Source organism: Orbicella faveolata, unplaced genomic scaffold (genome assembly GCF_042242905.1).
Source record: "Orbicella faveolata isolate gen_17 unplaced genomic scaffold, um_ofav_v1 contig_13, whole genome shotgun sequence".
In the NCBI taxonomy this organism is placed as follows: domain Eukaryota; kingdom Metazoa; phylum Cnidaria; class Anthozoa; order Scleractinia; family Merulinidae; genus Orbicella; species Orbicella faveolata.
The window spans coordinates 23,550,496-23,577,683 of NW_028301540.1; the positions used below are offsets into that span (position 1 = coordinate 23,550,496).

At 37.7% G+C, this 27,188-nt stretch overlaps 1 protein-coding gene and 1 long non-coding RNA gene across 4 annotated transcripts in view; one reads left to right on the top strand and one right to left on the bottom strand.

Moving 5' to 3' along the window:
• The window catches only part of LOC110040479 (uncharacterized), a 79,932-nt gene that overhangs the window by 36,181 nt on the left and 16,563 nt on the right, over positions 1 to 27,188 (bottom strand). For all 3 annotated transcript variants that reach the window (XM_089285853.1, XM_089285854.1, XM_089285852.1), the window contains exons 6-9: positions 24,478 to 24,514; positions 11,825 to 12,150; positions 10,969 to 11,195; positions 1,220 to 1,515 (exon numbers count right to left, since the gene is read on the bottom strand). In XM_089285853.1, the coding sequence (XP_089141979.1) occupies positions 1,220 to 1,515; positions 10,969 to 11,195; positions 11,825 to 12,150; positions 24,478 to 24,514 (886 nt within the window). The remainder of the gene's footprint in view (positions 1 to 1,219; positions 1,516 to 10,968; positions 11,196 to 11,824; positions 12,151 to 24,477; positions 24,515 to 27,188) is intronic.
• On the top strand, positions 3,997 to 6,890 carry LOC149115690 (uncharacterized). Its single transcript, XR_016206254.1, has 2 exons — positions 3,997 to 4,433; positions 4,824 to 6,890. It is a non-coding gene; the product is annotated as an uncharacterized LOC149115690 (long non-coding RNA).

Consider the following 27,188-nt stretch of genomic DNA (forward strand, 5'->3'; position numbering starts at 1 on the left):
CTAAATTACGTGGCGAAATTTTAACTGCACGCCTCGTATATGGTAATTTCTGTTTCGCTTTTCGCTTACATTTGATCGTTATTGAGAAAGTCTACACGTTCACAGGTATTAAAATGCGAAGTACGCTGGCTGAAACATCGGGATAACTAAATATCCAGCATGCATTCCTCTAAAAACTTCCGTGACGGTGCGACCCCTGTCAAGCAAGACAGATTCATCCAAATTTCTAATTTCAACAGCTTATTCGAAGTAAAACAAAAGTTCGTTTCCATTCAATGAACCTTCATGAACATCAGGAATGTAAGAGATTTATGGCATACTGAAGTTGAATTGGATCCCGACCTCTGGATATCAAATCCGGGACTTCCAAACGTTGCATTACCGTATCGCCTGTTTGTTGTAGTTGATGAAACGCTTGCTTCGTCAAAGAAGTGAATTGAGCTGACGTGCAACCCGGTCAAGGTGATAACTGGCGTGATCTTAGCTGGCTTGTGTTTTGGGCTAGACAGCAACAGGGTAAACACTGATCCCGTTCCCAGATTCTCTCATGGCCGCGAAGATAAGAGACTCAGATAACGAGGTTGCAGGGTGAATTTTTTTCCTTTACAATTTCAAAGTTAAAAGGAGCCTGTTCTGTAACACGTTAAAATAAATAATTGGGTTACACAGTTTTTCTATCTCTAAACATCAAAAAGCTTTCTGAGAATGAACAGTGCCCCCTTTGTGACCTTTTGCTGGTTAAAAAAAAGAGTACAGAGTTCCACTGCAATTCTTCTGCAGTGTTCTCCTGCAGTGCCTTCGTGATGGAGATCCAACACATATTACAGCACGTAATATATTTCGATTGTCAAGTTTCAACGCTTTGAAGCGGAAGGATATTATTTCAAAAACATATTGGTCTAACCTGATTGGCTAAGAAACGAACGAACAAACGAACTTTGACTCTTATGGTTCAGACTTGATCCCGGTTGAAGTCGTTGCAATGTAAACGACGTATTTCTGGCCTGACATAATGTTTATATATTAAATTTTTCTAATAAACAGATGTTTATAAATTATTTGTTACATCGACTACATGGAATTACATGGAATTTCCTCACAAAATTGTAATGATCCAAACTTATAGTCTTTTACTGGCAATAAATTCATGATTCATGATTTTATTTACACTTTTTCATTAAACAAGGGAAACAAAGAAAAGAAATGACAATGTGCGTACCTGGAATCAGTAGACTTTGCTTGAAATTCCAGAACCCCGTCTTTCAGTTTAGCTGGCGGCTCCAGTTTCTCTGTGATGTCAACCCATTCTTGTGAGCTGCCCCTTTTAATTCGGGAACATAATCGCACCTGGCTTGTTTCCACATTCTGTACTTTTTTCTGGTCTTGTTCCAAAGCAATGGGCAGTGTTATTGAAACGGGCTCTGCAAGCTCACCTTCCATAGGGCAGTTAATGTGAAGGATTGGACCAACAAAAACTCTTTTTTCTTCAAAGTCGTCATTTGGAACATGTTGTAACTGGATAAATAATCAAGCCCCGACGTAAACCTTTTTTAAAAGTACAGAAATACATCTTACACCTTTGATACTGCTGAATTCATAAATGGCGGACGGCTCAGGTGAGCCTTGGTACGATAGCATGAGAGGGAGGCGGCTGAGGATACATTCTCGAACTCCAATATGGCAATAATTGAAGCTGAGACGTCCGCAGCTGCAGTATAATTATAGGAGAGTGATATTCCTGAAGCTAGTATTACGGGAAGGAAACCAATACAGCTGATAAAAGCTGATCTTTTATTCTGGCAGCAACTTAAAGGTGATCGTAAACGCGTATAGCTCGTAAGACAACGGTGTGTTTACGGAATGATCCTCAGACAACGATATAAGCTTAAGCTCATAGGTGTAAATACATAATATTTTGCTCTTTTCCGCATGTAATACATATCCTAAGATCCGATATTTCATTTTTTAAAGACATTCGCCACTTTCCATGACTTGCATGTATAGTTTTTCTATTATTTTACCTAATAAGATTTAAATTATTTTGAGTTTTTTTGTTTCTTTTCTTTTTTCTTTTTTTTTTTTTGTGTGTGCGTGTGTGTAGGCCACAAGTAGCCTTACCCTTTAATATGATATATTTGCTCTTACCTGGGACAACAAAGAGTCGCTTAGTGCTCAAATTTATAATCTCGGAGCAGAACGTTAGTTGGCAAGATTTAGCCAGTCGTAAAAGCGGAACTCTGAGCTGAGTTGTTCAAAGCACGATTAAGCTAACCCAGGAGAAGCGAAAATTTTGATTTAAGTTTTTTAACTTTACGGTGAGGCTTTCTCTTTATTGTTTGCCCTTCTGTTTTGAGTTTGAATAATCTGAAACTGCACAAAAGGGAAGCGATGAAAAACATTTGCACACAAGAAAAACTTATAAACGCCTTCCAAACTAAAATGTGGCATTCCAATTTGGAAAAATTCCGAAGGGTACTGGTATTTGATGCCGAAAAAGTTTGTGTTTCCGAAAGGTTTTGGCTTATTGGAAGGAGAAAAAGAAGTGTTCAGTTGAGTCCGCCAGGGACAATACATCCAATTTCACCAAAATGTACAATTTAATGTAAAAAAGATCGTGCACCCATCGCGCTTTCGTTTTTTGAGAGATTCAGATTTTCTGATCTCCCGGCCCACAACTTATCAGAATAAAACGGTCATCCATCTATGATTCTAAAAGGATTCAGAATTTCTGATCCCCCAAGACTTTAATAGTTTCAAAAAACTGATCCCCAGTCCGCAACCCGTCAGAGCAAAACAGTCATCTATTTATAATTCTAAATGCATTCAGAATTTCTGATCCCCACCACCTCACGGGACAAAAACGGCTATCTGTTCATGGTTCTAAAAGTATTGCGAATTTCCGATCCCCCTCCCCCACCAAATCTGCTAACATGATAGAAAGAGCTGTCGATTTATAATTCTACAACATTTCAGCATTTCTGATCCCACATGACTTAAAGGGATTCAAAAATTCTGATCCCCCAGTGCATAACTTATCAGAACAAAACGGTCATCTACCCATAATTCTTAAAAGGATTCAGAATTTCTGATCCCCCTTGTCAGGTGACAGGACAGAAATGGCCGTCTATTTATAATTCACAAGAAATTAACTAGATGTCTGATAGCTAAAAAGTAACGATTGGATAGTAACTTTAAACACATAACAGACAAAAGGATCACAGAGTAAAGGGCATCAGAAAAGTACACAAATGAAATATTCACAGCTAGGTCATTATTAATAACGATTTGAAACCACGCCAAAGGATCGAGACAAAAATTGCAGTTTCATTTCGGACAGTGAAAGGTTTTATTTTCAATTCAAAAAGATATGAATTTAGGCTCCAGAATTACGAGCTGTTGTTTAAAGTCCACATCAAAGATAACAAGAATTTTAATCAGGACTCAGCTGCCGTCTGCGCCACCTCCGTTTTCTGCTTTAATGTGTTCGTTTCGGATTGAGGGCCGCTATTCTTGCCTTTTTTTCCCCTCTGCTCTGCAATGAAGCAATTCAAGCTAAATATTCTTATAAATAGCGCTAGAATTAACATTGTTTTCCATTAATCAATTGATCGGGAGTGTATTCTTTTGTAAAGAATAGTGAGCAGTACGTAGGCAATGCGGTAGTGAAGTGTATCGAGCGTGATCTGTAGCTTCAAATCAATTCAGTGTAAACTTTAAGTTACCTCTTCAAAAAGCACACTAACAAGCTATTATGCAAGCATTTCATACATAGGAAATGCGTGTGAATAATTTCTTCGTTACGGGTGCTAATAAAATCAGGAGAACAAACGTTTTTCTTGTGTTTCAGTGATCGCGAAATAAATACAACAACGAAATTTCTTCAGCCACAACATTGATTTCGATTCAAAGATTGAGCAGCTAACTGTAATGTTGAGCAACAATTATGATATACTTACTTTTCTGCGACTTGCCTTTCTTTCACCGAAACAACCAAGATACTCATTTGAACTTGGACAAATCATTCCATGCTTCTTGCTGCTATTGACAATGTTGGATTCGAAATTGCGCGCAAATAAGCGACTCCTTTGGAAAGGGAATCTGCTGGTCAAAAGTATTCATTTATCAGATTGACCGAAGGATTATGGGATCGGAGGAAACACCAAAATGGCGGGCAGAGATCGTGGTCAATGTTGTTAGGATTCGATAACAAAGCTCTCTGTTATTATATAGCCTTGCTCTACGTTGGAAAGCAGTCACAAATTGTTTACAGATGTCCGTTGTTATTCCAGTTGAGTCAAATCCCAGTAAAGGTGGAAAAGTATGAAGTTTCGTCGGCAAAACAGTGTGGCAATCAAACTATTTGCCAGCAGCTGGCGGTTTCTCTTACACTCGTCAGGTTTACAGAAAGGTTATGGTTCCTGCAGCTTTCCGAGGTAAACTGATTTTCTTGCATAATTTGTGACGGTTCTTAAAATACTGGAAACGTTCTGGCCGGTTAAATTGATCGTGGAAGATTACAGAAGATGCAGATGCTTTAACACACTGTTAAGTCTTGTTGATTTCGTGAATACAAATTCCTAAAGGAGTTATGAAAGCAACTGTATTCAACGCAACAATATACGAACAATTTCGTGTTGGGAAAATCATTCATTGTAAAAGTACAATAAGTGCAATAAATGTGAGCTCTCTCATGTAGTTTACATATACTTCTTATATATCTAGTGTATATCTTGTCTAGGATCAACTGGGCATACATATGTAGTATACAACACCTAAAACACAAGATATCAAAAAGCAACATCCTTCACCTTTTTGATTTTCAGGTTGATGGTGGTGCTCTTGAGGTTATGTTAGATGTGCATATTACATAATCAAGACCATTTGTTTACCACTTACTACTTGAGTTGCAAAAGACTGATGTTATTTTCATTAGGGTGGTTGAAGTTCTCTTTAATTGGGCAGTGTTCCAAAGGTCCTTTATAATTTGGCATTTCTTTATGCAAATAGAGGTTATTTAGAACAGCAGATATAATTCACAGCTAGGTTACGGAAAATTACTTTTAACCACTTCCAGACCTTTGTACATAAGTCTTGCCATAATTTGAAAAACCCATGATTCATGGATAAAATTAATTGAAAAAATTACTTTCATGAAGAAATTACTGTAATTGAAATTTGAAATTCATGTCAAGAATATTTTGTGCTTTTCCAGTCATGAAATCTGTTTACATTTCATGAAAATTTACTGAAGAATGTAAACATTTACTAGACTCCAATTTAAGTAGCTGAGAAGTGTTTCAAACAGGATTTTAGAAAGATATATGTTAAATTTAAGTAAGTTTTGTGATAAATCGCAACATAATGGAAACTCATTTCCAGCCAGATTTTGTCCTCCTTTTACATCTGGATGTGCCTGGTTTTTGGTATTAAATTTTAATGTACAACTGTAGCAGGTTTAAATAAAACTATTAGTTATTTATACATTTTCCTATGTAAATACAGAGATTTCACTTAGGTTTAGGATTTGAAGAGCAGTTATCAAAGATCCATATAAAATGAATAATGAAGAGTTTTCAATAGTTAGCTATAGTTTCACCACCTGTGACTAAGAAAGCTTTTGGTTAAGTAAATATTAAAGTGCTGCATGTACATGAGTGATGGATAATTTTTTAGATTGGCTGCTATCTTTTTACTATCTCTGGGTTTTGGGTAGGTTATCACAGTGCGATATGAGTGATGGGTAGTTTTCAGATAGGCTATCTTTTTACTAGATAGGATAGTGTTTTATTGTTCAATGTAAGGACTAGTCTTCAGAAAGCCTAGGTTTTGGCTTACTACATTAGTGGTGGTTTTTGGATAGACAAGTTAGTGGATAGATAGGCCATCTAAGTATCTGTTGACTATCTACACAGGAAGCTAGTTTTTAGCTAGTCAATCTATTTCCTAACTATCTGATAGATAGATATTAGTTAGCTTTAAGCCATGTCAAAGATATCTATCCTCTATCTACAAAACCTCTTGGATAGAAAAAAGAATAGAGATTTGCATCCCTCAACCAGGAATGAGATAGTTGCAAGCAGCATGAAGTTAGTAATAAACTAGTAATAAGATATGATTGTTTTTGGGAGGGCTTCTTTAACTGAGGACAGCAAACTATTGCCAGCTACCAGGAAACATCTCCAAGATGAGTATGCCAAATTAAAAAAGAAAGAATAGAATTGCTTGTAGCATTAGCTACAATACTTGCATCCATATCTGTCAGGTCTTTATAAAAACAATTTTACCCACACTCTTCTCCTTTGAGCATGGTTAAACTGGTTGCGTAACTGAAGTGTGAATGAACTGGTAGCCCACTCAAAAAGTTAGATTGAAGATGTAAAAACGTGTTGGGCAAAGCTAAAGTCCATGGCCTCTGCTATATGACAACAGTTTTTTGGAGGACACTGTATACATGTATGTAGAGTACATTGACCCACTTAAATGTATCAACTGCAAATTTAAATGTTCATATATATTGCAGTCTTTAATTGTCATCCCTGTAATGTACTGTAGTGTTCCTGAACACTCTTTTTGTTTTATAGCAGTGAGGTGCCTTGTTTCCATGTTAAACAGAAATTGTTAGAAATTTTTCTTTCGCATAAGGTGGGCAAATTCTGACAGAGAAAGTGGAGTCTGCATTTATGCCTACAGTTGTGCAGTTTGAGTAATCTTACTGTTTTGATCAATTCTGAACTTTCCTATCCTCTTAGGTACTGTTTGATATTGTTTTTTTAAACTTACAGCTGCTGTAATTTTGAAGTGCATAGATCATTGTAATACAATGTGTGATGTTTACAGTTACTTATATTAATAGACTGCTGTGAAGAAAATTGTTCTTCATCACTCTCTCAGTATAATCTGAGTGTATGGAATCTGTTAAGAATTATGCTATATTTGTATAAAATTTCTAATTGAATATTGTTATGAAGAAAAAATATTTTGATTAGACATTGTTCAGGCAGGCAGCAAGATCTAAACCCTGTCTTCAGTGTTATGATTTAATGTGGCTACATTGGATGTAACACTGGCTTTGCAGGGGATCAGAAATTCTGAATCTTCTCCTGTGTTCTTTGGGGGATCAGAAATTCTGAACCCTTTCTAGAGTTCTTTGGGGGATCAGAAATTCTGAACCCTTTCTAGAGTTCTCTGGGGGATCAGAAATTCTGAACCCTTTCTAGTGTTCTTTGGGGGATCAGAAATTCTGAACCCTTTCTAGAGTTCTTCTGGGGGATCAGAAATTCTGAACCTTTTCTAATGTTCTTTGGGAGATCAGAAATTCTGAACCCTTTCTAGTGTTCTTTGGGAGATCGGAAATTTTGAATCCTCTCTTGTGTTGTTTGGGAGATCAGAAATTTTGAATCGTTTTCTATGGAGGTACCTCTCGAGACAAGAAATTCAAAAAAATCATTTGGTTTCTTATGCGTTACTTAAACATTACATTTCAGTTCAAATAAAGAATAGGAAATTGCTCGGAAGAATTTTTTCATTCCTTGCAAACAGGGACACTTTTCCTCTGAGTTTTAACACCAGTTTAAGATTCTTAGTATATTGCAAATATCGTCTTTGGAATTGAATGGCAATCATAGATTTCCGTCTAAGCTCTACGTTTCACTTTAGGCCAATTTTGCACTCATTTCCAGCGAAACTTCCCAGCCTGCAACGTAAAAATAACTTTTCTCCGAGACAGGTTTCTATTTTACACCGAAAAAGTAGCCATTTTTGAAGTGGTTCTCAGTATTTACTCTGAATTTTATCAAATTGGAACACCACATTTTAGTTTGAAAGGCGTTTATACTTCGGTTAGGTTATATTAGACTTCGGTTATATAAACTTTTAATCCTGGGTTAGTGTTAACGGGCTTCCGAACCACCCGGCCCTGATTAAAACAAGTTAACCTGATATGAACCTGGGATCCAATCGAAAACCATCCCTTGGTCAGGGGCAACCTTCAAAAAATCACGTGACCTCGATAAGCTCCAAACTTGAGACCGCGATATGGTCACGTGATACTGGTCAGTTGCTACCTTGTTTTGGCAGGCGTCAATTGACCGTGGATGAACATGGAAGTCCAATATCAAAGAAGGAAGCTACAAACCAAGGCCGCCGAAGCTCCACTACTGCTTCCTACAAATTGGCAGTAGACGTGTCTGGCGTCGTTTTTTTGGTAGGGATGGGGCTTTGACTACATCTCAAGACAATTGGAAGACATCGATTACAGATTTTCAGTCCATCGGGTAAGGAAATTTTTTCTTCATTTTAATTGTTCATTCTGGTATGTTTTTCGTTTTTGTTTTTGCACTTATTTTTAAACCTCCACCACTAAATAAACGTATGAATAATTAATGGTTGCCCCTCAGAAATATACTTCTGGCCTAGAACGTTTTTTATTTCATACTTACTGGGATTTTTGGATAGAATCGATCGCATTAAAAGCCCACACGGGAATTTCTTCATCCAATCTTAAACGCGAAACGACTTTCTCATACGTGGGAAAAGCGTTTCACCCAATCCGAAATCAGTTGTCAAAATAAATCAATCAGTTCGCAAGGCGTTCACGTTGTTGTTGACGCTTCATTCATAGAAGTTTGTAGGGTTTCCCCAGGTCTGCATTGGTTTTCTCTTACATTAGCTATAATCCGCAGACAATGGCGGAAAGCTCGAACAGGTTTGTTGCTCTAGATAAACCCATTGAAGATTACATCCAGGAGAAACAGAACAAAACACTCTGGCAGAAACCCGACGAGACATTACTTAGCTTGCTTAGCGAATTCCTCAGACAGAAGGAAGATACAAGAAAAATCGAAGAATTCAAACCAACAGTGAACTCAACAAGTACCTGTACAAATTAATTTTAAGCTTCAAACGAAAAGATGACGGGAATTACGAGCTATCGAGCCTTCGAGGGATTTTGTTTCAAGTGTTGGCCGGGTTTAAAGGAGGAAAATAATTATTATGCCTTAAGCATTACCGACGACAAAGAGTTTGACCAAGTAAGGAAATTCGTCTGGAAGCTCAAAGTAAACAACTCAAAAAAAGAAAAAATAGGTTCGCAATGCGAACTTGCGTGGAATTACATTTGTTCTGGGATGTGTTGATTAGTTCCAGTGGAGACAAATAGTTCAGTTAGCCTCAGCTCTTACGCAGACGCTCTCCCCCCCTCCCCTACCCCCCTACCCCCCACCCACTCAATGTACATGAAACGGTAGCAGAAATGTTGTCTACTTTTATTCATCGGCGGAAATATTAGAATCGGTCGCTGGTTATTACACGAAGTTTGTTTACGATAAATCAGCTCTGAGTGCAAATATCAGCTAATATTCGTGCTTCCAGCTGAGAAAACTCTATGTAAATTATACTTTTAGAAATTAGCTTTTGTGCTTACTTTAAACACGACCAGTAAATGTGAAAATGTTTAGCGTGAATTTTGAATGGAAATGCAAATATCTAGTCCTTTTAAACTTGTGAGTCTACGGAAAGTGCACCGTCGCGCAAGTTATCGAGAAATCATGGTTTATCAGTCGAGAGGACCTCAACTTGTTAACCATAAATGCACAGGAAAATACTGGGCTTTGTCATTATGTTATATCTTTTCTAAAACTTCGGTTGTCGATATAAAAATGCTGATTTTAGCTTTACACAGGAGTTGAAAGTAATGAAATCAATCAAGCGTAAATTTTCTTCCCACAGTTGCAGACTGCGCGGCGCGACATGCACAATGTTTACTAGAATTTCATTTTCCGCAGAAATTGTCGGGATTTTCATCTGATCGAAGGAATTTCAAAGTGACATAATTTAACTATGTAACTGCAGAAAGCTCTGTATGAACTTTGTATGATTGTTATATATGATTGACTGATTGTTCCTTATTCATCCAAGAATTTCGCGCTTATACGGAAAGCGAATGTTTACCCAGCTTATAATAAATGTCGCGTCATAAATAAATCCGGCAGCGAGTGCCAGAAAAACACTGAGACCTAAGGCCTAAGACTCCCTCCAAATATCAAAAACAAGTCAAAATTCGGCAAAAAAAAAAAAAAAAAAAAAAACGCCAACTAAAAGTAATCACACTAATAGCCGCCGCACAAAAACACTCAAACTTTTGGCAGTGGAACCCAGTCTACACGCCAAGTAGAAACCACGTGACAAACGCTTTGTTATCGTGGACAAATAAATAAATAAATATCTCTGGCGTGGACAAAGTGTAGGAAATCCCACACAATAAGGCAAAGGAAGTAAGCCAAACGCAGCTGAAGCGTTGACTAATGAAGAGGTAAACATTATGTATGCAAAATATTTATTCCACGCTTTCAAAGAAGCGATAAATTTCTCGCAATAACAAGCTCGCTGAATAAGAACTTAAGGTTAACTTGACTATTGTTCTGCTGGATGAAAAAGCAAATAAATTCTATTAAAACTTTGAAAATGAACATCTCAGTAGGTATAAAATAAATAAATTACAGTATGGAAAGTTCTTAGTACAGTATTTTCGTACTCGTTGTTTCTGAATCAGATACGTCAACAACTCGTGCGTAAATGCCGTACGCGTGCAATTTCCATGAAGTAGTCTATACATATATGTATGGGTTATTGACCAAGTGTGAGGTCAAGATAGCTTGATATTGGCCAAGTTCTTTTTTTTTTTTTTTGCTATTTTATGGACCTCGACTCCGTCTCGGTCCATAAAATCGCAAAAACAGAACGAGGCCAATATCAAGCCATCTTGACCGAACAAGCTTGGCCAATAATTGTTAAATATTGTGTGGCTTTCGGGGAAATTTTTCTTGTGGGAAACAGTGGGTAGTCCCAACCGGGCAAGATAGCCCCATCTTGCCAGCTCGGGTAGCCAATCACAGCGCAGGATTTGATACATCTTGCCCGCTCACAGAGCTAGCCATATAATAATTTTAATTACTAATAATATTCCCTTACCTTTATTGTCATGTCCATACCCTTGGACAAGAACCTTCTAGGAATTGTCACACTCGTACCAGGATACTCTGTGACTTGACAAGTAAATTCGGGGCTTTCCGGCGACGCGTCGAATGGAAATGTGTAGGACTTTAGACGACAGATAACAGCATAAAGAGAAAAGCTCGTTATGGTAGCTTGAACAAATTGTAATTCTCTTTGCGATGCAAGAATTTCATCCAGAGTGTCTATAATACACAGACGAAAATAAGAAAGATAATATCTGGTAACCCTTACTGTTTTTCTATGTGGCTTACTGATACAGTGTGATAGAGTTTAACCTCCTCAATATGCGGTGGCCTGTGGTGGATTAAGACCTCTTTGTAATGTGGGTCCCCAAATTATTCCTGTCCTTACGGCCTTAAATTAAGGTGGGGACAAAAGCTTTTCGGCCATTCGGGCATAAATATTTTTGCTAATAAGGGAGGAGGAGGAAGCAGTCCCTACCTTAGATCCACTACTGATCTGTTCTATGACATAAATTGAATTGATCAATAATTGATCAATACCATTTGCCTTCAGTAGAACCTTTGCGACGCAATAAAAGAGGCCCACACACACACGCAAACACTCATAGAGAAATCGCAATTCGTACGCGCCAACTTGTGACTGAAATTTTCTGGAAAAAAAATTCTGTGGCACTAACAAATCATTCAAGAGTTTATTTTAATCTCTACGCACGAGCAAAGCAAAGTTCAAGATATTTGACCAGACTGTAATTTAAATTTTACATCAATTCTGTGGAATTATTCCATATCGATATTAAGCAACGCACGGTAATTTTCTTTCTTATTTGTTAACATGAAGGGCAACATACCACGTGGAGTCTTTAAATCCTTCCAGGTCCTTTTCTCTAAGTTAATAAGTTCTTTCATCACCAACTCGTATTCTTTTGATTCAACCGCACTATGCGACAAGGCCAGGGTAATACCAGTGAAGTTAACGCCAGCTGGATCATCACACTCAAGTTGTATTACGCTGCTGACCAGTGTTTCATCGTCTTCAAGAGGTACTGACACAGCATTGTGACTCCATGAATAACATGTGATACGTCTGGGCTCCGGCACCGTTTTAGGAGAAAATGCTATCCAAACACCACTTTCTTTGGAGAAGTACGAGGACGCTACCCCATAAACCGTCTCTCTTTTGTGGGAATAGAAAGTATAAGATAAATGTTCGCTATACAACAGGAACAAGGTCTGAAATGGGTTTTATTGAAATCCTAGAGTTAAAATTTTAACTGCCAGATGAAAAATGACGCATTTTCTAACTGGCAGAGATGTACAAATGTTACTGATTGCTAAGAAATGGACTGAGATATATACTGATGCCTAAGAAAGTGCATGATGAAAATTAGATAGTTGATTTGTCACTGGAACTGGCATGGCGGCCGAATGAAACACGTTTCGCCGAGCTCCTACTTTTGGTCGCCCATGAAAGTTTAAATGAAAAAAAAAAATTCATGCCACCAAAGCGAAAGGACAGACCCCTATCTTCGCCGCCATTATTTAAAGGGTCAAAAAAAGTCACCGGACGAAAACCGATCGAGCGAGAAATGAGACAAAATTGTTAAAGCTTTCGACATGGCGGAGAACCTAAGTGTTAAAATCGAAGCAATTTTGGACGGCATCGAGCTTCAGCTAAAAGAGATTTATATGAAAGTAGCCAACATCGAAGAGACAGTGAGTAGATTAGACTCACAGGTCCAAGTTTTAAAGACCAGGACAACAAAACTAGAAAAGAATGTGGAGGAACTTGGAGAAGGATTCCAATACAGTGAAGATAATGTTCGCGACCTTCAACGTGACAACAAGAAACTAAAATATGAGGTTCATGACTTGAAGAAGCAGCTCTTGTATATGGAGATCACGTACTCCAGAAGAGAAAGTCTAAAATCCTTCGGCGTACCATGCCAGAGAATACCGAATGCATCAGAGAAGAGGGATCAGCGGAACAGCGAGTCGTGTTTGAGAACACCAGAGAAGTTATGTACCAATTCCTGGAGGAGAAACTTAAGATTGAACAACCCCGCGAGAAAATTGAATTCCAGAGGATTCACCGCTTAGGTAAGGCAAATTCTTTTAAACCTCGCCCAATAATAGCAAGATTTCTTCCATACTCCAATAGAGAGCTCGTAATGAACAATGCTCCTAAAGAACTCAAAGGCCATCAAGATTTCCATGTCTTCGTGGACATACCGAAGGACCTAAAATATATGCGTGACGGAAACTGCAAATGAAAAAATTCAAAGAAGCCAAAGAGACAGGACACAAGGCATATTTTAGCAAAGCTATCCCGGACAGACTTTTTGTCAACGACAAATATGTTACTCCAGATCAGCCCTTGCAGTAACTCTGACGGGATCTGTATATCCTTTTGCAAACTATCGAATTTCTTTTACATATTTGTTATTTTCAAAATATTTGACAACATTGATAAGGACCTGTAATAACCGATACAGTGTACAAAATTTCCATCTTTGGTATTTAGAAGATCAATTTCCAATCTGTAATGTCTTTTTTCCAGAATTATTTTCGTTATTTTAATTGTATGCGCGAGTGTATATTTGTATGATAGTCTATATTTATTTTTGCCCTTCTGTGGTTTGTGTTGTGTTATGGCGCGTGTTTCGATTTTGTGTTTTCCTAATTTGCATATCTAAATCAAGTTTAAATATTTCTCAAAGTACTCTCACGGTAAAAATTTTTATAGGTACTGACAACTTTGATAATGTAGGGTTATTTCAATGTGATGACCTTAACTGTCAGAGGACTAAGAAACCCGGTGAAGAGGAGAAGTATTTTCTGTTTTCTTAAAGATCAAAATTGTGAAGCCTATTTTCTGCAAGGAACATACTCAGAACTTAGCGATGAAATTATTTGGAGAAGTGAATGGGGAGGTGTCATTTTATTTTCGCCGCATTCATCCCCACACAGTAAAGGTGCCTGCTTAAGCAAGAGACCACTCTTTCTATGGGTTTACTAGCGCAATAAACCACGCGGGACGTTGGGAGAACACGAAAAAAAGCTTTTCGAGTGTTCTCCCAACATCCCAAGTGGTTTATTGCGCCGGTAAACCCATAGAAAGAGTGGTCTATCGCTTTTATCAAATAACTATGGAAAAAGTCTATCAATCAGAGGAAAATTTATTGTACTTTCGTGATCAAGATGCTTATTCTCATCAAATTAATGAGATGACGCGACAAACCAATCACAGCGACTGAAAGAATGAAAACACTGACTCCGCGCCGGACACAAAATTCGCAGAGCAAAGCGACGAAAACATTTCACGCTAAGAAACTTTTAAGAAAGAAAAGGAAAAGGTTATCGGTGAAAGGCAAAAAACATATTAATTAACTCAAAAGTATTCTGACGGGGAAATGCAGGGACTCGTAAGTGGAATCGGTCATCACGAAAGTAAAAAGCTCTACGGAAACTGTGCAAGGAGTCCAAACTTCCTGTGCTTGGCGAGGCGATTCAACGCAGTGTTTAACGATAACTTTTCAAAGTTTTGCGTATGGAGTAAAGGTTAGTCACAGGAACGCTGCTTCCGAAATTTATTCAGAATTTATTTACTTAAGCTGAAGGCTATAAAGTCCGTGTTTCTCTCTGCATTTTGCTAAATGAAAAGTATTGCTGGAAAGCTAAGCTTATGGAAATTAAATTTATTTAAGGTTATCGTGTAATGCATGCATGCATTGAGTTTAAACTCAAAATTTCTTGATCTTTATCAGTAGCTGGGCATATACCCTTATATAAAAACAGTATCAATGTATAACAAAAATACCCTTAACTAATTTACCTCAAAGAAATTCCCTTATATAACAAATTGCTAAAACCGCCGGTTGAAGACTCCTTAAAACGCCGGTTATAACACCCTTTAAAACCGCCGGTTATAAGACTCCTTAAAATCGCCGGTTATAAGACTCCTTAAATCCGCCGGTTATAAGACTCCTTAAATCCGCCGGTTAAGACTCCTTAAATCCGCCGGTTGTAAGACTCCTTAAAACCGCCGGTCGTAAGACTCCTTAAAACCGCCGGTTATAAGACTCCTTAAAACCGCCGGTTATAAGACTCCTTAAAACCGCCGGTTATAAGACTCCTTAAAACCGCCGGTTATAAGACTCCTTAAAACCGCCGGTTATAAGATTCCTTAAAACCGCCGGTTGTAAGACTGCTCAAAACCGCCGGTTTTACGACTCCTTAAAACCGCCGGCTCTGAGACTCCTTAAAACGCCGGTTATAACACCCCTTAAAACCGCCCGTTGTAAGACTTCTTAAAACTACCGGTTATAATATTCATTAAATCCGCCGGTTATAAGATTCCTTAAAATCGCCGGTTATAAGACGTATAACCGGCGGATATAAGGAATCTTATAACCAGCGGATTTAAGGAGTCTTATAACTGGCGGTTTTAAGGAATCTTATAACCGGCGGTTTTAAGAGTGACTTCCTGTAAATACTACGGATAGGTGTGCAAAATGCAAAAATTGAATTCCCTCAAAATTTTTCAGAAGAAAGCTCTCTGGAAACTATTTAAGAAAATACAACACTTAGTTCGTTTGGATTTATATTTTTCAAGAAAAGCGATTTTTTAATTTTCACCCTTGGAGAAGCCCTCGAACCACTGAAAAATGTGCTTCGTATTTGTGACCTGTGTAAGAAAACTAAAAAAAATATCAAAACTATTTCGATATTACACAATTCAATGACCCTTCCTTTACAAAGGACCGTTATTAGAATTGGAAAAGATTTAAACCTGAATTTTTTAAAAAATTTCAAATTTACCCTCCTAAACAGCATTATTAGAAAGCTCGATTTTGGCAAATTTCAACAGCAAAATTCCCAACCCGGTAAATGGATTCCGCTGTAAAGATGGTATTCTATAGAAAGAGTAAGGCTTCCTTTATCGTTCTGTGAAATAAAATTTTGGGGCAACTCAAACTGCGAATTTAGACAACCGAAAATATTTACGGTACTCGCTTGAAGTTTATGACCTTTGAACTTACAGTTGTCTTCATGAATACAAGAGATAATCTAAACAACAGTTGGAATTTTAGCCTGAATGCGACCCTTTCTCCCATTTAAATGATTTATAGTTATTTTTTATCCTCCATGGACAATTTTATCGAAAGTTATATTTTTTTACGCTGAAAAGGAGTTCTAACTTGTTTATGAGTACGTGCGTATTTGTTTACTGAAGCGGAAATTTGTGAACATTAAATTTATTCCATCTAGGTTCTATTTCGTGTGCTGCAAGGCGTTTCGTGTTCTCATTAAAACAAAATGGAAGGTTTTCTTCTCAGATTTTAAAACAATAAACAGTTTTCGACTTACCGTCCACATGCATGGCTTGATTTACTCAGGTGTGATAGCGGTGAGATGGCGTGACGATAATTGACAAGTCGCTTTTCGCAAATCGAATTAATCAAAAAATATGTATCTATAATATCTTTCTTTGAGACTACTTGATAAAGACTCTTGTAAAAATAAGTCTACAAATTTTGAAACTCTCATTGCTGTGAAATAAAAAATCTGGATCTACTATCTTATGCCACGGTCGTGTGATCCTTGAGTGTGGTATCACATGACAATAACAACTAAAAAATGGCTACCTGCAGTTATCCTCAAATCGTTGGTGGCACGTGCGGTCCTAGTGTTACGAATCCCGCACGTGTTCAATGTGTTTTAATTCGAAAATGTGACAAAGACATTCGAGGTCATTTGAAGACTATTTGTGTGAGCGATTCTTCTCTGGACGAAGCAAGGCTACTGTTGGCTAGAGCAGGTCAGTGTATTCGTAATTCAATTTTCTCTTTAGATCGAAAATATTGTGGAAGATTATCGAGAAAATACTGAATGCTACTGTAACAGACAATCACCATGAGGCCCAATAAGGCGTGATTTCATGATACGCGAAATCAGAATCTAATGGCACTCTTTCAATGTAGCTGACCGTGCAAAAGCGTAATAGTCTCTTGAGTTATATTGCGGCCCGGCTATTTACAAATTTCTCCCACGAAAATGCGGCAGCTGAGTGTAGCCATGCTTCGTTCGATTTGCGAACATTTTGATATTGACGTGGGAAACATCAAAGGACGACGGAAAGCTCCCTACTTGTCCTTACTTGGAGAGTTTCTCGAGTCATGCGATTGTCACCATAGTCCCTGCTTATGACTGGTCGCCATTATTATTGTGACTTATTGACCCGGGAGTACCATCTATTTGTAAATTCGAGGACTGGTTCTAAAGATACTATCCTAATACAGTTTTAGCCTCCCCCAAGAACTCGTTAGAAGCCTCGTTTTTACGTTTTCGTTTGTCTGAGCTGGTAACAAAGTGACCATAACTTTGTATCAAGCTTATACCATTTTGCTTTAAGACAGTTGACCTGATCGTTAACAGTGCAAGATCATTTACCGTTGCGAAAAAAACTCTTGAATTTTGCGGCAGCCGTTTGTGACTCGCTTTCTTAATATAGTGATGTTTACAGTCGTTCAAGAGAATCCTGGCAACAATAAGGACTTAGAAGATTTACACGTGCTACATGAAGGTCAGGTGGTATTTTTTGGAAAGTAATCCTCCAGTCCAATCCTTCCTACCGGCATCCAGATGTCTCGCAATCATGTTCTTAGGCAATTTTGGCCTGTGATAACGTTCAGTAGTTATGATTAAATCTCCGGTACGTTAAACTTTCTTTCTGATTCTTTGCTTTCGTTTTGATTCACAAGGAATATTAACATTTCGGGGGGAGGGAGCGTGCAAAAATGACCTCGAATATCTTTGCCACATTATCCAATTTTAACAAATTGAACATGTGCGGGATTCGAAGCCCTAGGACCGCACGTGACGCACATGCTACCAACGATTTGAGAATAACTGCAGGTGGCCATTTTTCAGTTGTTATTGTCATGTGATACCACACTCGAGGATCACACGACCGCGGCATAAAAATAGTAGATCCAGGTTCTTCATTTCATCGTAATGAGAGTTTCAAAATTTTGTAGACTTATTTCACAAGAGTCTTTATCAAGTAGTCTCAAAGCATTATGATGTCAAAAGATATAATAAATATATTTTGATTAATTCGATTTGCGAAAATCGATTTGTCAATTATCGTCACGCCATCTCACCGCTATCACACCCGGTGTAACGCTGCTGAGTAAATCAAGCCATGCATGTGGACGGTAAGTCAAAAACTATATGTTGTTTTAAAATCTGAGAAGAAAACCTTCTACTTGGCAATACCATTTTGTTTTAATGAGAACACGAAACGCCTTGCAGCACACGAAATAGAACTTAGATGGAATAAATTTAATATTCACAAATTTCCGCTTCAGTAAACAAATACGCACGTACTCATAAACAAGTTAGCACTCCTTTTCTGCGTAAAAAAATATTACTTGCGATAAAATTGCTCACAGAAGATAAAGAATGACTACAAATCATTTAAATGGGGGAAAGGGTCGCATTCAGGCTAAACTTTCAACTGTTGTTTAGGTTATCTCCTATATTCATGAAGACAACTGTAAGTTCAAAGGTCATAAAATTCAAGCGAGTACCGTAAATATTTTCGGTCGTCTAAATTCGCAGTTTAAGTTGCCCCAAAATTTTATTTCACAGAACGATAGAGGAAGCTTTATTCTTTCTATAGTATACCATCTTTACTGCGGAATCCATGTACCAGGTAGGGAGTTTTGCCGTTGAAATTTGCCAAATTCGAGCTTTCTAATAATGCTGTTTAGGAGGGTAAATTTGAAAATGTTTTAAAAATTCAGGTTTGAATCTCTTCCAATTTTGATAACGGTACTTTGTAAAGGAAGGGTCATTGAATTGTGTAATATCAAAATAGTTTTGATATTTGTTTTAGTTTTCTTACACGAGTCACAAATACGAAGCACATTTTTCGGTGGTTCGAGGGCTTCTCCAAGGGTAAAAATTGAAAAATCGTTTTACTTGAAAAATATAAATCCAAACGAACTAAAAGTTGAATTTTCTTAAATAGTTTCCAGAGGGCTTTCTTGTGAAAAAGTTTGAGGGAATTCGATTTTTGCATTTTGCATACCTATCCGTAGTATTTACAGGAAGTCACTCTTAAGGAGTCTTATAAGCGGCGGATTTAAGGAGTCTTATAACCGGCGATTTTAAGGAATCTTATAACCGGCGGATTTAATGAATATTATAACCGGTAGTTTTAAGAAGTCTTATAACCGGCGCTTTTAAGGGGTGTTATAACCGGCGTTTTAAGGAGTCTTAGAGCCGGCGGTTTTAAGGAGTCGTAAAACCGGCGGTTTTAAGCAGTCTTACAACCGGCGGTTTTAAGGAATCTTATAACCGGCGGTTTTAAGGAATCTTATAACCGGCGGTTTTAAGGAGTCTTATAACCGGCGGTTTTAAGGAGTCTTATGACCGGCGGTTTTAAGGAGCGTTATAACCGGCGGATTTAAGGAGTCTTAACCGGCGGATTTAAGGAGTCTTATAACCGGCGATTTTAAGGAGTCATAACCGGCGGTTTTAAGGGGTGTTATAACCGGCGTTTTAAGGAGTCTTCAACCGGCGGTTTTAGCAATTTGTTATATAAGGGAATTTCTTTGAGGTAAATTAGTTAAGGGTATCTTTGTTATACATTGATACTGTTTTTATATAAGGGTATATGCCCAGCTACTGATAAAGATCCAAATTTCTGATAAACAGAAATCTTTTCCCTGCGCTTTTTTGACAACCCAAATTGATCAGTCAAGCCCACCTGACTTCGTTCTCCACAGACCGTGGAAAACACTGAAATAAGTGTCTTAATCTCAAGCGTAACCAGAGTCGGCGTAAAAGTTCTGCCGTGGAAAAAAAGGATAAAGCTTTATATGACGACCAACTTCTGGTCCTGTTTCTCCTTGCAAATTTCCATGTTTATGCAATATCTATGTCCCCAATGCTCAAAGAAAGCAGCAAGAATTTTTGCAAGATCTAAGCGCATAACTAATGTCTAACACAGACACTAAAAGACCATTGTGGGTGGTCATTGAAACATCACTTTGCAGTCAATTGACACGAGGGGCGGCACGCCAAGAAACCCCACCACCGCCAGAAACAAACTTCTCACGATGATGAATGAATTCGCACTAGTCATCATTTTCAAAGACCGAAATCAGCATAATATATGGAGTTAGGACAGCCTAAAAGTGTAGCTCCAGTGCCGGGTTGCTCAGAGTCCGATTACGCTAACTCAGGAAAAGGTAGAATTTTGATTTGAGTTTTGTAACTTTGCGGTGAGGTTTTCTGTATATTGTTTGGCCTTTTGTTGTGAGTTTTAATAATCACCATATACACAAAACAAAGCGGCGAAAAACATTTGTATAGAAGAAAAGGCTATAATTCGGTTAACTTTTAATCCTGGGTTAGCGTTAACCAGCTTACGAACAATCCTGCCCTGTTTTCAACAAGTTAACCTGACATGAACTCACGATGCAATCGAAAATCAGCACTTGATCAGCGGTCAACTTCAAAAAAACACTTGACCTCGATGAGTCCGCGATATGGTCACGTGATACTGGTCAGCGGATACCTTGTTTTGACAGGTGTCAACTGATCATAACATGGATGTCCAATATCAAAAAGTACACGGTAAATCAAGGCTGCATGTCTCTGTCAACCTATTACTTGAAGTATGGCCGCCATGTTGAACGACTCCGTCGTCGTCGTCGTCGCCGTTGTGCGTACGTGCCCACGGGCAATACCGCTAGCCATGATAACCACGAGAAAATCAATTCATGGGTTTCCTTTTCTTTCACTATATGAGCTTGGCGACCGGCCGCCGGAGCTCTGCTCATATAAGCTATACTTATGAATCCAAAGCACTTAAACTGAGTTCGCGGATCGACTTATTTTTAATCTTTCTTTAATCTTTAATCTTTAATCTTTAATACAAATTCCAAATTACATTACGTTGAACAAGTCAATCCAATAAATTTGAGGACAGCTTAAAACAGAATACAAGATTCCTTAATACAAGCCGCCTTAGTGTATCATTGTAGGATTGTCTACCTAGTTAAAAATTACTCTAAACTCATATTAAAAAATAAGATAATCATAATAAAAAATTAGCACTGAACTTATTATAAAAATAAGAAAACAATTTCTCACGGAACACTGACAAGGTATTAGACTCCCTGATGTTAAGAGGTAGTTCATTCCAGGAGCGACAAACCCGTATAAAATATGAGTTCTTAAAAGATTAATTCTGTGCGACTAAACGGGATATTGAGTGTTAGATAATCAATCTTTCTCAAAGGCTTGTTGCAAGTTCGAAACGATACAAAGTCCAAAATATCTAAATTATACATATTCTTAAAACATTTAAAAAAGAATACGAGATCATGAATTTCCCTACAATATTGTAAAGATACTAACTTTTATTTACTCAGGCGTTCGTGATCAGAATACTCCTTGCCGAGAATGAATCTCGTGGCCCTGCGCTGAATTTGTTCTAAGCTGGTAATATTTCTTTTGGTATAAGGCGACCATACCACACTGGTATATTCTAGTCGTGACCGCAAAATGGGTTGAACGGGTTGAAACCAAGGCATCAAACGCCCTGGACTATCGAGTAGTCTGACTTAGTCTGTCGATAGCCCAAGTTACACGAGGATCGGGACTATGAAAGTTCAATAACTTCCTTTGTGAGGATGAGAAAAAGTAGATTTAATTCGAGAAAACTATATTGTCATAAGTAAAAAGTGCACAGGTTAGAGGACAAAAGTCTCAAATGTAGCCTGCGAACGCAGACGTATTTCCGGCTGTCACTTGGTTCCGCCGAAAACGTATCTGTGTCGTAGCGACTTTTGTAAAGTTATCACCGGTAAAGCCGCAACTCATGCAAATCATGATGCTCATTCGTCCAACCCAAAGTCACAAGAAAAGAAAACGTCGGTACATCTTAATACATAGAGGATATTACGTGCCCGCGCGTGGATACGAATTTTATAAATAATAATAATAATAATAATAATAATAATAATAATAATAATAATAAAATATTTATATAGCGCCAATCCACTATTTGTCCATGGCGCTTTACATTAAATAAAAAAAAAAAAAAAATTAAAAAGCTAAAAAAGGGGAGGGGAAAAAAATAAAAAAAACATATTCTAAAAATTAAAAGAGTTAAAAAGCTTGTTTAAAAAGATATGTTTTTAAATGCCGTTTAAAAATGTCAATCGAACTACTGGATCTTAGTTCAAGTGGGATCGAGTTCCATAGTCTCGGTGCCGCCACAGCAAATGCTCTCTCCATATCTTCGAGTGTCAGTCAACTCAACTCACGAGTGAGCGCAGCGAACGAGTGGCATATCGAGTTGAACATGACAAGATAAAATTCGTATCCACAAGTGGGCATGTAATATTCTGTAAACATACTAATGACGACGTTTTTCATGGTTTTCCGAAGATTTCCGAAGACTTTCCGAAGGCTTCCGAAGATTCTCCAAAAATTCCCGAAGACTGCCGAAGATTTTCGAAGATAATTGAAGATTTCCGAGGAAGAAACAATGATGTTTCGATCATACAGCAACGCATCTAAGTATTTTTTAAGGGATTATGTAACCGTAGCAATGGTGATCTTTTCACTTGCGAAATAACATGTTATTTTCACGTGTGAAATAACATGCTATTTTCACATGTGAAGACATCATGTTTACGCACGAAAGCTTACTTGGTATTTCACTGGTGTTTACTTAATAATAACCTCTTACTAACCGAGCGTGAGGGCCGTACTGGGGAATATTAGCCCGAGGTCGTGGCAGTACGGACCGGGCGCAGCGAGGTCCGTACAAAAACGACCGAGGGCCAATATTCCCCAGTATGGCTTGAGCTAGTTAGGTTGGACATAAAAATCATTGTAAATAGATTTATTTTTTGCACGATTGGATCAAAAACGGATCATTTCTTTAGGGAAAGTAACCACATGCAAGCACAGAAATAGAAACACATGCAACTCTTTTTCCATGGTCAACATAGCCAGCCGCAAGAATCGCACGCGCGTGCACCCTACGACGACGGCTACCCGGCGGCCATACCCCAGCTAATACCAAGTTATGCAGCCTTGAATTACAGTGTATATCTTTGATATTGTGCATTCATGTTATTTTCAATTGACACCTATTAAAACAATGTAACCACTGACCATTATCGTGTGACCATATCGTTGGCTCATGTTTAGAGCTTATCGAGATCGCTGACTAAGTGTTGTTCGGGGTAAACTGAACGACGGAAAACTTGGCATGAATAACGTCTGTATAATGATTGATATTGTTCGATCGGCACAATCACAACAGATGCATTACAATGGTGCATCATGGGCTCCTGGATGCACTCGTTTAGAGTTTGATACGTCTAGTGTTTTGCCAGGAGACTGGCTTTGAATTTCACTGGATTCATCCAATGGAACGTTTGAGTGTCATTCGATTCTCTTGCAGAGAGAGAGAGAGAGAGAAAAAAATAATCTTTCTAAATTAGTCTTTCATTTTTCCTCGCCAAACCCTAACGCCTTTCGTTTATTTATGGGTTTAGCAGTAAATTTGGGTTATCAACGAAGTGTGAGGTCAAGATGGCTGGATATTGGCCAAGTTATTATTATTATTATTATTATTATTATTATTATTATTATTATTATCATCATTATTTTGCGTGTCTATGGACCAAGACGGAGTCGAGCGGGCAAGATAGCCCCATCTTGCCCGCTCGGGTAACCAATTACAGCGCAGGATTTGATTCATCTTGCCCGCTCAAGGCGCTAGCCATATGATAAAAACGTTTACGCTCGGTCAAGAGACTAATTAATGAACTTTGCAATCGAATTCGATTTTCAAGCGTCTTAGAAACCCTAACCCCCCCCCCCCCCCCTAAACAATGTTGATTTTTTGATTTGTCAGACCTTACAGACCTAATCACCTATACAACATTGACTCTGGGGAAGGAATTATCCGAGAATAAACGCTACATGCAAATAAAAGATAACAAAAGGTTAAATATTGAAAAGCGTTATTTTCTAAAAGCGTCTCGACCTCTTTTGTCGCCCATTGCTGTTTCTCGTTTTCCTGTGAAAAATGGAGAAAACTAATCCCATTTGAAGAAGGTTGTTGACAGTTACTAGTGTTTAATCAACCCTGTATATTTATAAGACGAAACAATGGTCAAGCACTGAACTCAGACATTTTTTTCAGTTCACAACGGCTGTATAGCCAGAGCAAAGCAGCGCAACCCTGAAGTCTGTTTAAGAACGAAAACGGCAGTTTGATTATCTTTCTTAGACAGAATTGAATTTTACTGTTAAAAACATTAAAGTGAGGACCCTCCCTCAATGCGGCCTTGGTTTATATCGATTGACACATGATCAGTCATGACCAAGGTATTTTTTTCGAGAAAGAGAGGACCTTGGGAAGAAGATTGAATGTAGTCATACTTGAGAAAACATACTTTACCTGAAAATCATCCTTCTGGAAAGTGAAGTTGAAGAAACTGAAAACAAAAAGATCACATCAGAAACAACATCGACAGTCATTTTAGCCTATCTTGAGACATTTTCAAAGAAAATTTAGTGGCCAAGTTACACGCAAATTTGCATCAAGATCTCTTAGGGCTGTCGACGTATTTACTGGTTCCCTCAATAGTGTCCACTTGGAATTTTTCTCCCCAAATGTCAGTTCACCTCTGTCGCTACAGATGTGAAGATATCAACAGAATTTGCTGCTTTTAAAATCAACTGAAGCTTTTTCCTCCCTGTTCTGCTGAAACATCTGTGTCTTCTTTTTGGTATTTACGCAATTCTATTTTACACCATGCTATTTATAAAATAAAACCAGAATCATGGGTATAAGGCCTCGAAAGTTAAACGTCTTAACAGTTGTGGCCAGCGGCATTCCACGTCCTATTTACATCAAGTATGCCATAAGACTTTCTTACTCTAAAAGTATTATTAAACTGCTTGTCGTCGATGGCATGCACACCTGCTTCTGTTGTATGATCATAAAGCATAACTTTATTAAAATTGATTATTTTGTTTTTAGTCCGAAATGCCTTACACTAGCGTCTAAAACTTGACTCATCTTGCCCCCCAGCCCCCCCCCCCATCCACCCCTCTCCCCCCACCCCACCAAAACGTATAGTTGACGGCAAGTGGGAAAAAAGGTGACTACGTACATGATCCTTTAGAAAGACATCCGTTTAATAAGCGAAAGCTAAGCAAAGGTCAGAACAATTACGAGAAGAAAAAGTCAATGGTGCCATTTTTACAGGACGGTTGTTTTTAGTGCATTAAAGCCCACTAACCTAAAATCAAATTAGCCAGTGCTCATTTATACACCTGGGTGGAGAAAGAGGAGGTATATCGTTTATTTCATCAAGATATGCAAAAGCGAATAATAAGCATTTACATGGTTAAGATGATAGTGAAGAACCCAGTCATCTCAGTTATCTCCATGCTAACAATTTATATGGTTGGGCAATGAACCGTTTTCTTCCAACAGGTGGTTTCAGATTGTTAACTGAGAAGGAAATCTATAAAGTAAACTCATGCGACTATCATAATGAATCGGGGAAAGGATTAAAAACAGAATGCGACTTAGAGTATCGGAAGTAGTTGCATAATTTGCACGATTCCCCTTGCTCTAGAAAACATGATTATTACTGAAGATATGTTATCTGAATATGCGAGAGAGATTCAAACGAGGTTTGATCAAAAGTTAAGCAATGTGTCTAAAGTATTACCATCTTTAAACAACAGAGAGGAATATATACTACATTATGAAAATCTTAAATTGTATACAGATCTTGGAGTGAAGATTTAAAATGTGTACAGAGTTATGGAATTTGACCAGAAACCATGCCTAGAAACAAATATTGACTTTAATACGGGGAAGAAAACAGCTCCTAAGAATGCGTTTGAAAAGGACATCTTTAAGTTAATGAATAATTCGGTGTTTGGTAAAACAATGGATAACCTGTACAAGAGATGTTCTCCCAAGATAATAACTAATGAAAACAGGGTCTATTGAAGGAAACAGCAAAGCCTACATTTAAATATGCCATTGTCATTAATGGCAATACACTTGCAATAAATACAACAAAGGAAGAATTGAAGTTGAATAAACCATCATATCTTGGGATGTGTATTCTTGACCTTAAAAAGACACTGATGTATGATTTTTATTACAACTATATTACGAAATTATATGGGAATAGGGCAAATCAGATACAAATTCACTTTGTTATCATGCGAAAACTGAGAATATCTATGAGGTCGACCTTTGGGCTGATAAACATTTATTTGACAATTTTGATCATAACAGTTCCTTCAAGGTACTATTTCAGTGAGAATAAAAAGGTAATAGGTAAAATGAAAGATGAAAGGAGGGTACCCCTATGCAAGAAGTCATTGCGTTAATGAGAAAAGTGTATGCTTATAGATTGGAAAATAAGCGGACTCTCAAGGCAAAAAGTTAAGTGTTAAGAAGAATGTAATCAACAATGACATCAAATTTGCTAAGTATTAGGATACACTATTTGGAAAACAAGAGTATAGACATAAAATGAATTTAATAAGCAAGAAGCATGAAATAGGCACTTATGATCCCTTAGTTGCTATGACGATAAGAGATGGATAATGGAATAAACGCATTAGCTTATGGTCATTACAAAATACCACAATCACTGATAAACTAATTAATATCATAATTATGTAGTATTCTCAATAATTTCCCATTCATGTGCACCACAGCTCATTATTTGGGAATCTCTGAAATGACTGTAACTTCTATTAAAGGGTCTCTGTAATGACTATAAGTTGCATTTTACAGCTTCGTGAATGATGAAGTGCAGGCCAATTTTTGCGTCGACACCGTCATATCCTATTCATCAAACTTTTAGTTGCAAAAATCAAGGAGCATAGAACGAACATTTTGTACAATTCCGTGACATAGCTCTCTCAAATTATTCAATCATATTTCTTAAGTAAGAAACATTTCATATTTTAACGATGTAGCCATGTAAGAAAATGTAAAGCATCTGTGTGAAAAAAGAAAAGAAAGAAAGGAATTTAGGAAAATAAATCATATTAAATGTGTATGTGCTATTAGGTCTTTTTCCAAGCTCTGCGTTGCTTTCCCGTTCTTTCTTTTTCTATAGCTAGTGAAAG